This window comes from Rhopilema esculentum, chromosome 8, assembly GCF_057945365.1.
Source record: "Rhopilema esculentum isolate cy_ngs chromosome 8, ASM5794536v1, whole genome shotgun sequence".
Taxonomy (NCBI): domain Eukaryota; kingdom Metazoa; phylum Cnidaria; class Scyphozoa; order Rhizostomeae; family Rhizostomatidae; genus Rhopilema; species Rhopilema esculentum.
Window position 1 is genome coordinate 5,610,992 of NC_142822.1, and position 12,178 is coordinate 5,623,169.

Here is a 12,178-nt window from a genome sequence, read left to right on the forward strand (position 1 = left end):
TGATGGAAACTACGCTGTTTTTCTTGACACCATACAATGCCAAGATGGGTTGGGAGGACATTTGCAAGGCGGATATTGATAACGACACGACAAAGATGCATGCTTGTCACTTTACACATTTTGCTCTAAGGAGAATGAACATGAATTGAATCTTGTGAATGCAAATTACTATCTTTATACTTACAGGTTCTCAGGGGTGCAGGTTTGAAGAGTTCTTGGCAAATGTCATGAATTCCAATATTCTGAAGGGCGCTGTCTGTGAAAACCTTCCAAAGAACAGCCCACATACCCTCTGTGGTGTTTCATTTGCCTCCTAACGGGGGCTTGAAGTCGGTACAAATATAATATAGACGTAAGTGTAATGGTCGGTCATAAGATCTTTTGAGCTTTTCAATAGACTACTTTCGGGTAATGAATTCCAATGTTTCATTGGGGAAAAAATGGTTTTTTTCATTCAGTTGTCTTGAATTTGTCTACTTCAAAGCAAAAATCCTCTGTTATTTAGACAAAAATTTCGTTTTCTCTCCCGTTTTGCGGCCGTTGTTTGGAAAGAACCAATCAAACGCGTTCTCCTTTTTCTCGTGTTGCTGTCAGGGCCGCCGAGAGAGGGGTCAAGGGGGGGCAAATTTCCCCAGGGCCTCTTAAAGGAATGAATTCCATTTTTAAAAGCAAAAGTATGCCTAAAAACAGTAAAGCGTTTTAAACAACTGCAAGAAATACATTTTGAGCTACTGTGAAGGGCATGGTCACATAAAATTTCGGGGCCTTGTCATTCGCTTTTGCTCCAGGATCCTCAAAGTCTCTCGGTGGCCCTGCCCTACATATTGGTTCAATGATGTAAGTGCCATGGTGCTTGTTCATTAATCGAGTATCAATTTTCAAAGTGAAGTTAAGAAAAATGTCTCTCTAATCTAAAAAATCGAGTTGCAGTTGTTTGTTTCGGCCATGCTGGTCAAGCCGGTTTTTAAATGCTGATCAAATGAAATTTTACCAGAGTTAATTCCACAAGAGATGTTGTTGCATTTGGTTTTCTAGTGGTCCTTATTTTTATCCTAATTTGGTATACCCTTTGTGTGTCAGTCATCATGCTTTCAATGCATTCGGGAAAATAGGGTGGTAGGAGTTCTGTAGTTTGGGTTTTTATTCAGTAGAGGTGGTCCTTTGGCTCTGATCAAGGTATTAAAGCGTTCGGGTAAGCGTTTTGTAAACTTCTTGCGTTTGTTGGGCAATAGATGCTTTGAAAAATGCTGACCAACAAAGTTTTATCAGGGTTCATTTCTCGAGGGATGTTGTAGAATTGCTTTGAGTCGGACTTAATGGACTTGTTCGGTATGCTGTTTCTACACTGCTCTATTCTCCCGTGCCTCCCTCCTTTTTGATATCAAGCATAGTGTGTTGCTTCAAATCCTTGTCAATTATTTTGTTATCTTAGTGGTTAGGACCTATCTTCAGCACAGTATTCTTTTTAAAAAGTTTCTGCTGTTTTTTATTTAAAGATGGATCCGGCTCTTAATTCTGACTTTAAATCATTCATACCTTTTCATACCTTAGGTATCTAAGGTAGGACTGGTGCATCGGCTCTCTTGGGGAAAAAATTGAACATTTCTTGTCCATTCCCTGCCCAGAACTTAAAAATGATTGCACTTGCGTTCAACAAGCTAAATCACTTGTACGGATGAAGCAACGGCTTAATGTCGAACAGGAAAGAAATTAAATGTGTTCAAATTAAGGGTCTGAACTACAGATGGTAGCGCCCAAAGGGGTTCAACCGAGGCAGTGGCCAGGAGTGGGTGCTCAAAATTAGGGTGTCTTTTTTAACGATAATGCATGCATCATTCCAGGTAAGCTTTTTCCCGTAAGGGCCCCAAAAGTCCTGAAAATAAATATTAAAAGATTTGGAATTAATTCTGTGTTTTTTTTATTTAAAACATCTTTTCGACGATCTTGAACCCAGGCTAGCAAAGTTGGTCCAAGGAATAATTGCTTACTGAATGACTTGCCTCTACTGGGGGGCATTGAAAGTGATGTTGCTAAAAAGATTGACTTCTGTAAATGTTTTGAAAAATTAATGCGTAACAGTTTGAATAAAATATAGCAAGGAGAAAGGGGCTCAGAAGTTGACCCACTTTTAATTGCCACGTAGCTAATTTGTTTGTCATGATTTGTAAAACAGCATTTCTACCTATTTTGTATAAATATAACTCAAGCAAGAAGGTTTGAAAGAAAGCTTTAGAAAATATAAACATTTTAACGACGTTACAAAGTAACGTGTAAAGCCCATCTTAGCATTTAATTTCAGAACAAGGGCGTTTACAGAAAAGAAAACAGGGCATGGCCGTTGACACTTTATACCCCTTTGGCGCAAATTGATGGCCCGTCAGGTCTTCCGCCCCGAGGCCCGTCCCGCATAGCGGCGGCCCTCACTGCAGATACAAATCTGGATAAAAATTTGAGTAAAGAGGAATTAAGTTGCTAAGCATTACTGTTTTGGACTTGCTTTAAGCTTTGTTTTTTCCAATAAGGCTTTTAAAAGTAAGCGTCAAGAACGATTCAGCTATCAGACCTTCTTTGAAGGTATGTCAGAAGAGAAACATCATGAACACGGACGAATACTTGTAACTCATTCCACACGCCGGGCTCAATTGTCAGCAATAAATTCAGAAACACCGTAGTAATTTTCGGATACAATCTAGTTATTGAAGCCAAAAACAATTTAACTGAATTTACAACTATGAGTGGGTACACAAAATATGGGGGAACTGAAATTCAACTCACCAGTAAAGACTGTTCTGGAACGAAGCTATCGGTGTTACAGGTGTGGCGTCCCTCAATGCAAATCGCCTTGCTCCACCGGGAACTAGCCGTCCCACGGTCGTGCATTCGTTCACTGTTTTGATTATGTACTTGGATAATCTTTGAATTCATATTGTGCAGCAGCGAAACTTGGCCTAATAGCGATTCCGAAAGCTGGCGCTACTCAGAGCATCTGTTTGCAATGTCACGTAATGGAAACTTCAATGGTAGCACACAATACCAAAGGGACCAAGATTTCATGCATACCTCTGAAAATTTCTTCCCAAGAGGGTAATGCAAGCTTTTGTTTTGAATAGAGGAACAAAGCAACTTGCTTATCATGGACAACCTTTTTCTTCATTTTTTAGCTGTACGAAGGCCCTACTAATTTATGACATGTATTTATGTTCAAGACCAAAATCTCACACAAGTAAAATGTATATTATAATTGTTGCTTGGCATATATTATTCAAAGGGAAAGTTTAAAACTATTGGTGAAAACATCCACTTAAAAAAGGATATTCGGTCAGCCTGACTGTTTAGTAGTTTAGGAAGCTGTTTTTCCCAACCAGTTTACTTGTTCACTAACGATTTATCCAATTGATACAGCAAGGGCTTTAAAGATATTGTCAATATATCTAGCTTAGAGCAGCAGGGACCATACCCTGGGTGGATGAAAGAATTCCTCTTCGCAATTCCCCTGCCAATTTCTCAATTCCCTTGCCAATTTCACAATTCCTCTGCCAATTTCTAAATTCCCTCCCCAATTTCTCATTCCCCTTCTCAATTTCTTGGGGTCTTGTACTCTGTGCCCGAACAATCCTTTGTTATAGCCTCTGTATAGTTAAATTTGTATCCCTCTTGAGGGTGGGGCACAAGTCCCCCCAATCGGGAAAAAGGAGTAAGGCCTAGGCAAAAGGGCAGGAAAACTATCAAATGTGCCTGGTTAGAATATATTTAATAAGGAAAAATATTTCCTCTGCCCAGTAGCATAGTGAGGGGGGAGCAAGAAGGGGACACCCCCCAACAATGGCAAGAGATCTCTTTGAAAAATGATGTTTTCTGGCGTCCTCCTCCCCCCCCCCCTAATCTTACTTCCCTGGCTATGCTACTGCTCCTGCTGACTGAAGGCAATAGATGGTCGCGATCACTAGTCCCATGCGATAGGTTTCTCTCCCCCCTCCCCCGAATGTGGCTCATTTCTATGCAGCCTCTTGTAAGGAAATGCCAGCCTCTATATCATCATACATCACAACAAAATTTTGTCAAATTCCTCGAAAATACAAGAGAATGATTTTGGAAGTGGATAAATAGAGCAGAAAATAAAATATATTTTGTAATGTGATGCCCATATTTAGAATGGAAAGGATTCTTGCAGATGATTTTTTCACGAAGCCGATAAATGGGGCACATTTTCATAACAGGAGAGCAGAACTGCTGGAAGAAAGGGGTGACGTGTTGTTTGCCATTGAACACCACGAGTCTGCGATAAAGCTTTTACAAATGGCCATCGATACTGGTATCTTTGACAAGCAAGCAAAATTATCCTTGAGACTTCAGGTCTCGAACCACAAAGGTCGTGTTAGATTGTTACAAGCACAAATAGAAAATAAGGTGCCATGTTGAATGTGATGATCTTTTGAATGTGCTTGTTATTGTGTGATCTTGAAGGATAATCCTCTAAGTTTGAAGTAGTTTAGCGTCGCCATAATTGAGTAACCTAGTGTCTTCTTTATACCACGAGAGACATATTTAGCAGTAGCTTAAGTTTGTGTCAATGTTACAATAACCATCTGTTCAAAATCTTGCCCGGCAAAACTACCCAGATGCTTTTATTTCCTAACGTGCTACCACCTTAAAAGTTAACGCCTTTGAAAACTGCCTCAGAATACAGAATGAACATAGATAAAATCCAGCACAAATTAACAATATTGTTTTGTGGAACTGAATGATTATATTTTCAAGTCCAAGAGAACAGAGATATTTCATTTGTGAATCAAACACCTAATATAGCTTTGGTGACTTTGTAGCTCTGAAATATTGTGTTGAAAAATTCTGAATTCTCACTCAAAGTTGCTTAAGTATGCTCCAATGTTCTTTCCAGAATGTGAAGTATTTGATTCAATCTAAAAATCATACATGAACTGCTGTGGCAAGAATACAGGCCAACCTTTTCAGTCAAGCAAACCCTAACTTACAGAAATAAAAACTTTCTTATTACAGTATTTTCAATTTTAGCAGACTGCACAAGGATTGGCTGGTCATGAAAGCAAAAGTACTGATACAACCAACAACAGAAATGATGATTCTGTCAACAATCCTAAAGATACCAAAACAAATTTTGAAACTATAAAACAGCAGATAAAGACTGCAACAGCATCGGATTTAAGAGCACTGGGGCTCAATCTTCTTGATGTTGTAAAAGTGCAGCAAGACCAAATCATATTTTTGTCAAAGGAACTGCAGAGAATGATAGTTGAAAACCAAACATTGAAGGAGCAAGCAAAAAGTACAAATTCTTAAGAAAAGTACAAGTAAAACATAATTGTGCAGTATTCAATGTGATAAATTAATTTGCTTCTAATATGGGTCCCATGGCAACATACGAGTAACACTATGATAACTAGAATGTAAAAGGATGAAAAGCTGTCTCTGGCAGACTATTTTCTCTATTCATCAGACACGTGAGCTCAAGGATAGAAGTCTCAACAGTTTTCTAAATATGTTTTTGAAAGTTGTTTCTCCTTTTGTTACCAATTCAGCCAGGGTTTTATCATTGATATGACCAGCTTTCAAGCACCTCATTTACTTGAAAAAATAGGCATTTTTTCATAGAACAGTGGCCCGCATAAGACATCATACCTCCTCTGAATACAGATTTTCGAGCCAATCTTGTGAAAAATAAAATCTGATCTTGTGATAAAAATAAATAATGTTGCAAAAACAAATCATGTACCTGACAACTGCAATGGTAGAATACCCAAGAAAACGAAAGGTATAGACAAAGGTCATTGGTGTTATATCTTCTTAGCACTGGTAGGTAGTTTAAAGTACACCCAGAAGTTATGCTTATAGAGCAGTGTCCTTTTCCTTCCTCCCAAAACAACAATACCTTGTAATCCCTTTGCCTGCAATCTCAGAGAGCAGGCAACTTCCCTCACTCTAGGTGATAGTTGGCTATTAAAGGGAATTAAGCCCCAGACCCTTCAACATATAGTCAATGACCCTTAAAACACTGGGCTATCATCACATCTTATGAGATATTAGAGGGCCTCCTTTCTGACTTAATAGAAAATTGGACAAATTCCACATAATGGAAAGGAGATAAAAAATAAACACTGTCAGACTTGATTAGATAATCATACAAAACACATCTCAATTCATTGATACAACAATTGGGTCTTATCAAAGTTCACCAGAATAGGTATTATGGCACTTAAAATAATCAGTGAGAGGATTTTTTGCAGGTGTAGAAAAGTACTCTCCACTATTTTTTAGGTTAGTGGCAGTTATCCTGTAAGGTAATAATATTACAAAGACAGGGACTTTGGGAGGAAAATCGGAGAACTTTCTTATACATTTCACTGAGAATTCAGCATCACTGCAACCTACAAACTATTGTTAAATGTATAAAAACCACACAATTCATGTGTATATTGAATCATAATAATAAGGTTTCTGAAAAACGATAAAGGGCAATTTTATGCTGTTTCTTCTCTGCGATTTTTAATATTCAGCAAGTAAAAAGCTCTATCTTGTTATGATATGGATGCATGCAGCCCTTTAACTGACGGTACATACATGCAGAATATGGCTATATGAAATTTCTACTTAAATATCCATCAAACAATACAATTTATATATGGTGAGAGATTAATATGACATCTCATTTACAACAAGGGCACTAAAAATCAAGTTATTTGACATCCAGTGGAACACCACGATTTGGAATGTAAGGTGTCTTGCGTTCAATCATTGTAATGCAATCTGAAAACAACAAGGAAAATGAGCAAACAGGTAGATGAATCTCCTTTGAAAAAATGACATCAGTGAGCATATATTGTTAATGCTAGCATAGTTATATTTTCCAAGTTGAACCAGGTGCAAGGAAACAAAGCCGCACGGCTTCCTGCTTGAGATAGACATTCTAGCAATGAAGTTTTTTTAAGGAAAGCAAAGATTTCAAACAGGTTCCAAGTACAGACATCATCAAAAAAAATACATTTGAATCTAGAGTAAGCATATTTGATTGAGCAAAGGTTACAGATGTTATCTACATTCAGTACAAAAAGTCCAGTGCCAAATATTTCAGTGGATTATTTTTCGGTGGAAAAAATTTCGGTCATATCTATGAAATTCGGTGTAAATTTTGGTGAGAATTTGAAAAAAATTTCGGTGGAAAGTAAAAGCTTCTATGAGTAAAGGAGGGAACATTTTCTGTAACCTATTTCCATCTTCAACATAAATTGTCTGGAACGCAATCACAAAAGATTTATTTGTGGTATAGAACTTAAAAATGGTCTCATTCATTACATTCTGGTCTACATTTCAAGCAAACCTTTTCTTCTGGTCTACATTACATGCTGATTTAAATATCTGTTCTAACAATAAAACAGAGCATTTGAGGCAGTCAATTTTTCTTCCTGTTCTGATATTCTTTCCTGCAGCTCATAATTTCATAGCTTCAGTGACCTCTTATTACTTTCTAATGCGATCAATTCTATCATTTCTGCGATTTTTCCTCTTTGCAGCATTTCTTGGCGTATATCTACTCAACTGAACTGACTTTCCTTTCAATTTGAGTCTCTTATACTTTATTTTCATTCTTTGTAACTAATGCTTTAGCAAATTCATTTTTCTTACACTCTCTCTCTCCCTTGGTTGCTCTTGCATCAAAAGTTTATCTCTCCATGTTATTTGTTGCTTTGACAAATTCAACATTCAGACTTGCAACTTCTTGATCACAGTAGAATAATTCAAGTCATGCAATTTTCTGGCTTGGTTATCAATATGAAGAGCAGGCCTTGCCCGGAAAGGCGCTCGATCGAGCGCGCGCGCCTAGAGCGCACCCAAAAAAAGCCTTGGAGAGCGATTTATAGAGCCCCTCAAAACGTAAAAACAATATTAACGCGGAGCAAAATAAATTTTTGGAATTTGTTAAATCAACTTGATTAAGCATAAACAATCTTCCAAACAGACCGCAATATTATGATTTGCGTAAGATTACATCTTGAGAAAAAATTCAGCAAATTTGACGTTGGGTTTTCGATATCATTTTTAATCTGAAAACCCTCTAATAACCATCAAGGATACAGGCCATCAAGCCTAAGCGTATTCTCCGGCAGGTTTATTTGATTTTCGAGCAAGCGTTAATCTTCTATTGAAGTATATATTATTTTCTGTTTTTTTAATAACTTAAAATCGCCTGTGCAAATCAGCGATCACGTTTCCGTCCAAATTGTCGCATTGCTTTTCAATTTTAATTTGCTTTTGCGAGTAGTAGATGTTCTAGCGTTTCTTATAGAATGGATAACATGAAAAAAGTTAAATGTTCGATTTAAAGCCATGCGTTTTGATGAAGCAATATGTGAAGCTAGACATAACAGTAGTGATACTGACACTGATAAAAGCTCATCCAATGATGGCAACTTACATATCTAGAAAAATCTGAACAATTTTGCGACTTTGTTTTATTATATTTCTATATTTATATTAACATAGTGTTTGTTGCATGTTTTATTATTTCATATTATGGTGCTTTGTGGTATCACCGTTGAATTTCATATTTAACATTCTTCCGAAGCTTTCGATTTGAAGCTCTCGATCTCCTAAAGCTCTCGAAGGATGCTCTCAAGGACATTTACTTAGAGGTGCGAAATAGAGCGCCTAGAGTTTCTAAGGGGCTCTTTTTATGGAGCACCTTCATTTTACTTAGAGCAAGGCCTGTGAAGAGGCATCCATTTTGTCACACAATTTTTAGGGCAACGAGGATTGAGCAACTTAAGTTGCACTTGAGACGTTAGCCACTCCTGGGACAAGCTGGCCATGTCGTAAAATCTCGAACTTCAATTTTTAGCTCATTTAAACAGCTGCTCATTTGTTGATTAACGAAAACTCAAATGTGACGAACATAAAATTATTGCCAAAACAATACTTGGCTTCCGTAATTGTGCTTTGCTTGGCAACAACATTGAACAATTAAAAAAGTAACACCTTCAAAAAGTTATAATTCCAAACTGGACAATAGCAAATATTTGTTAAAGATTATAAGGACATCTGGTACTAACGCCAATTTTCTGATGGCAGTAGAAGTAAAAGCCAGGGAAAATGTTTAATTACTTCGCGCACAAAAAATTCAGCCACCCAAACGAAAAAAAAGTTAGGACGATAAAACCAAAACGAACTAAAAAATGATAATTAAATTCGTGAATATTGGAAGGAAAAACTCTTAAATATTTAGGAACGTTTGCATAACGTCTAAAATCAGTCTACTGTTCTCAAATCACTTTTAATCCTTGCAAAGAACCCTGCTTTGTCGCTTCCTTTTTTCTTGCTTCAAACCACATCAGACTACACAACTTTCCCCCTTTTCGGGCTGTCACTGAACATTTTAAACATCATATATAAGTGATGATTTGAACAAGCTATATGCGTACAATTCTGCTGCTTTGTATCTTCACAAGCTTTGAAATTCAGTTAGGACAATCACAGGAAAACACCCTCCCCCCAAAAGAAAAGAGCTTACAATTCTATAAGGTAAAGAAATCATCGAGCAGTGTGTACTCACCGATAATAGGGCACACACTGACACACAGAGTGCAACCAGTGCAATCCTCTGTGATGTGAGGCAAATGTGTTTCAGGATTAAAAGTTATGGCTTGGTAGCCCGAGTCATTGCAAGTCATGTAGCATTTGCCACAGTTGATGCACATTTCTTCATCGATCAAGGCAACAGCTTGTTGCTTATTGTCCATTCGACCATAAGTGCCAATGCGGGACAAGGCCAGACCAATTGTGTCCTATGGGATTCAACCAAGAACAAACCATCATCAAAAAGAAATTGTAATGACAAACGTATATGATCTAAGATACTCTGATGAGGTGCATCTTGTGTCGGCACAACGAAGAGTTAAGAAGAACCGCATGTACAGCTCTGGGTATCCAACCCGCGGAGGGAAACTTGGTGTCTCTAAATACATAAATTTATGAACACGTCAAAAATCCTTTTGGAAAAATGATACAGAAAGTGATTGTCCTGCCAATTCATATTTTACAGTTTGTAACGAAGCTTGGTAGAAAATTACCTTCTAGTATTTGGACTCATTTAGATTAATTTACAGCCACCACCCCTCCCCCCAAAATATAAGCCTGCCTTTGTATAGACTAAATTACCCATACACTGTACAAAGCAAAACAAAGACAAAACAAAAATGAAACAAAACTAATGCAAAACTACAAAATGTGGGTAAAAATTTGGATGCGATAGAAGGAGTTATAACTAAACCAACCCAAACATTACCTTTGTGATTTCATTATAATGTAGAATTTACCTTGAGTTTTGGTAGATCGCCTTTTGGCTGCACCGCAGGTCTCACTGCCTTTCCTTTGAAATCGTCACCAAGAAGATTTGCTGACTTTTTGTAATCGGCAACAATCTTCTCTCTCTCCATTTTGTAGGGTCCAAAGTTCGGAAGACCCTATAACGAAACATAGTCCACAACAAATTAATAATTTGGCAAAATCCTGGCTTTTTGGGTCTTATCAAAATATAAATAATCAGAAGATTTGATATCTCATTGCAAAAGCTCCTTATTTTCCAAAAAAGCAAAACTTTGTTTATAAAAACCAAGCAATACAGGACGGTTGATTACTTTGAAACAAACAGTAATATTAACAATAAAATGATCATATTTATACAGGTTTAGACTTATTCAGCAACAATGGATTGTTATTAACTAAGGACAGAGATGCAAGTAATAGAATTTTCAATAAACAGACATTTTTGAGCAATTTTTTAAAACGCAAGTGGTAACCAGATCTGGTATTGATCGATACCTTCCCAATAACCTCCTTGACAACTACTGGCTTTCCTTTTTGATGTCTCTCCGTGGGCATGCTTTGTCCGTTCCATTCTTTGAACTCTTCACATGCTTCCATGTACAACAAACACTTCAATCCAGATATGTAATCTTGGACAACTGTGAAATCTTGATTCTGGATTGCACTGCAAACCTTTTGCAAAAAGAGACATAAATTAGCAACTGGATGAACCAGGGCTGTGTATGAAAAAACACGACCATGCTATCCCTTAGAAAAATCGTCTCATAACCAGAATATTTAGATGGAATTTCTTTGATTTTTATAATTTATGGAGAACGACATTCTAAAAGCTAGGTGAAAGTTGTCAAAACAAGTATTCTGGTAAATTGATTACATCACTGAAAAATCCTTATCTTGACAAATAGCTGATCTACACATAAACACTCTTATAAACCAATCTCTTCAAAAAAAGGGTTGAGTTAATTTGCGACATGTAACAAACAGAGATTTGCTCTCGCAGTTTAAGAACAAGCTCAAATTTTAACTTTTCAGTTCCAAAGGAAAACTGACCGAAGTATAAGGGTACAAAAATATGTTTGAAACAGGAAACAGAATGACAGCATCTGAAATAACAACGAGATTGTCACACCTCTTTTAAATATTATCTCAAAAGCCTGATTGGTCTTTCCCTTACACCCAATTTTAAATGTGACGTCATCTTAGCAAAACAATAGGACCCAACTAATATTTGACCAAGTGTCCGCCCCTGATAAAAACCTCGCATTACATTTGATTAACACTAAATGAAAATATATCAGCCACACGCCATTACCTGAACAACACTAGCACCAGCGTGAAGGAACTGCAACGCTGAAGAAGCACTGTCAATGCCTCCAGTTGCTAAGATAGGAAATCCTGGTAAGGCATTGGCAACTGCAGAGACAGCACGCAGTGCTATTGGTCTTATGGCATTTCCAGATACCCCGCCATATGTGGTAAGCTTTTCCTTACCAACGGCAGGCCATGCTGTAGCATCACCCTTTAGGTGCATCAGGCCTGAGACTGTGTTGGTAGCAGTGCAGCCATCTGCACCTCCTTGAATTGGAAGAAAAGGGTATCAAATTAAAAAATATCATCTAGGCAAAAAATATCAGACATGTGGTACATCTAGATACACTGTGGCATATCAAGAATGAGTTGCTTGACTTTAAACATGTATTATGACTTCAAAACAAGAGGGGAAGGGTCATACAGTCATTATGCAACACAAAACAAACAAGTTCCTTACACCTACTGGTTAATGAAACCAAATACCTACATACGATAGCAAAAAGTCACGAAATAC

The 12,178-nt window shown here is 37.4% G+C and overlaps 2 protein-coding genes across 3 annotated transcripts in view; one reads left to right on the forward strand and one right to left on the reverse strand.

The window, feature by feature from the left end:
* Positions 1 to 4,033: 4,033 nt before the first annotated feature.
* LOC148959831 (uncharacterized) lies at positions 4,034 to 5,588 on the forward strand. Of its 2 annotated transcripts, none has more exons than XM_089109829.1 (2): positions 4,034 to 4,407; positions 5,032 to 5,588. In XM_089109829.1, the coding sequence occupies exons 1-2, from the start codon at positions 4,138 to 4,140 to the stop codon at positions 5,314 to 5,316; spliced, it is 555 nt and encodes a 184-aa protein (XP_088965955.1). In that variant the 5' UTR covers positions 4,034 to 4,137; the 3' UTR covers positions 5,317 to 5,588. The 2 variants fall into 2 exon arrangements, with proteins under 2 accessions (XP_088965955.1, XP_088965956.1); XM_089109830.1 differs by having other exon boundaries at positions 4,035 to 4,407; positions 5,035 to 5,586.
* Positions 5,589 to 6,134: 546 nt separating this feature from the next.
* Positions 6,135 to 12,178, reverse strand: part of LOC135694993 (dihydropyrimidine dehydrogenase [NADP(+)]) — a 35,885-nt gene continuing 29,841 nt past the window's right edge. Inside the window, exons 19-23 of the mRNA XM_065213907.2 lie at positions 11,666 to 11,928; positions 10,849 to 11,025; positions 10,344 to 10,490; positions 9,581 to 9,812; positions 6,135 to 6,780 (exon numbers count right to left, since the gene is read on the reverse strand). Coding sequence (XP_065069979.2) covers positions 6,710 to 6,780; positions 9,581 to 9,812; positions 10,344 to 10,490; positions 10,849 to 11,025; positions 11,666 to 11,928 — 890 coding nt within the window. The 3' untranslated portion in view covers positions 6,135 to 6,709. The remainder of the gene's footprint in view (positions 6,781 to 9,580; positions 9,813 to 10,343; positions 10,491 to 10,848; positions 11,026 to 11,665; positions 11,929 to 12,178) is intronic.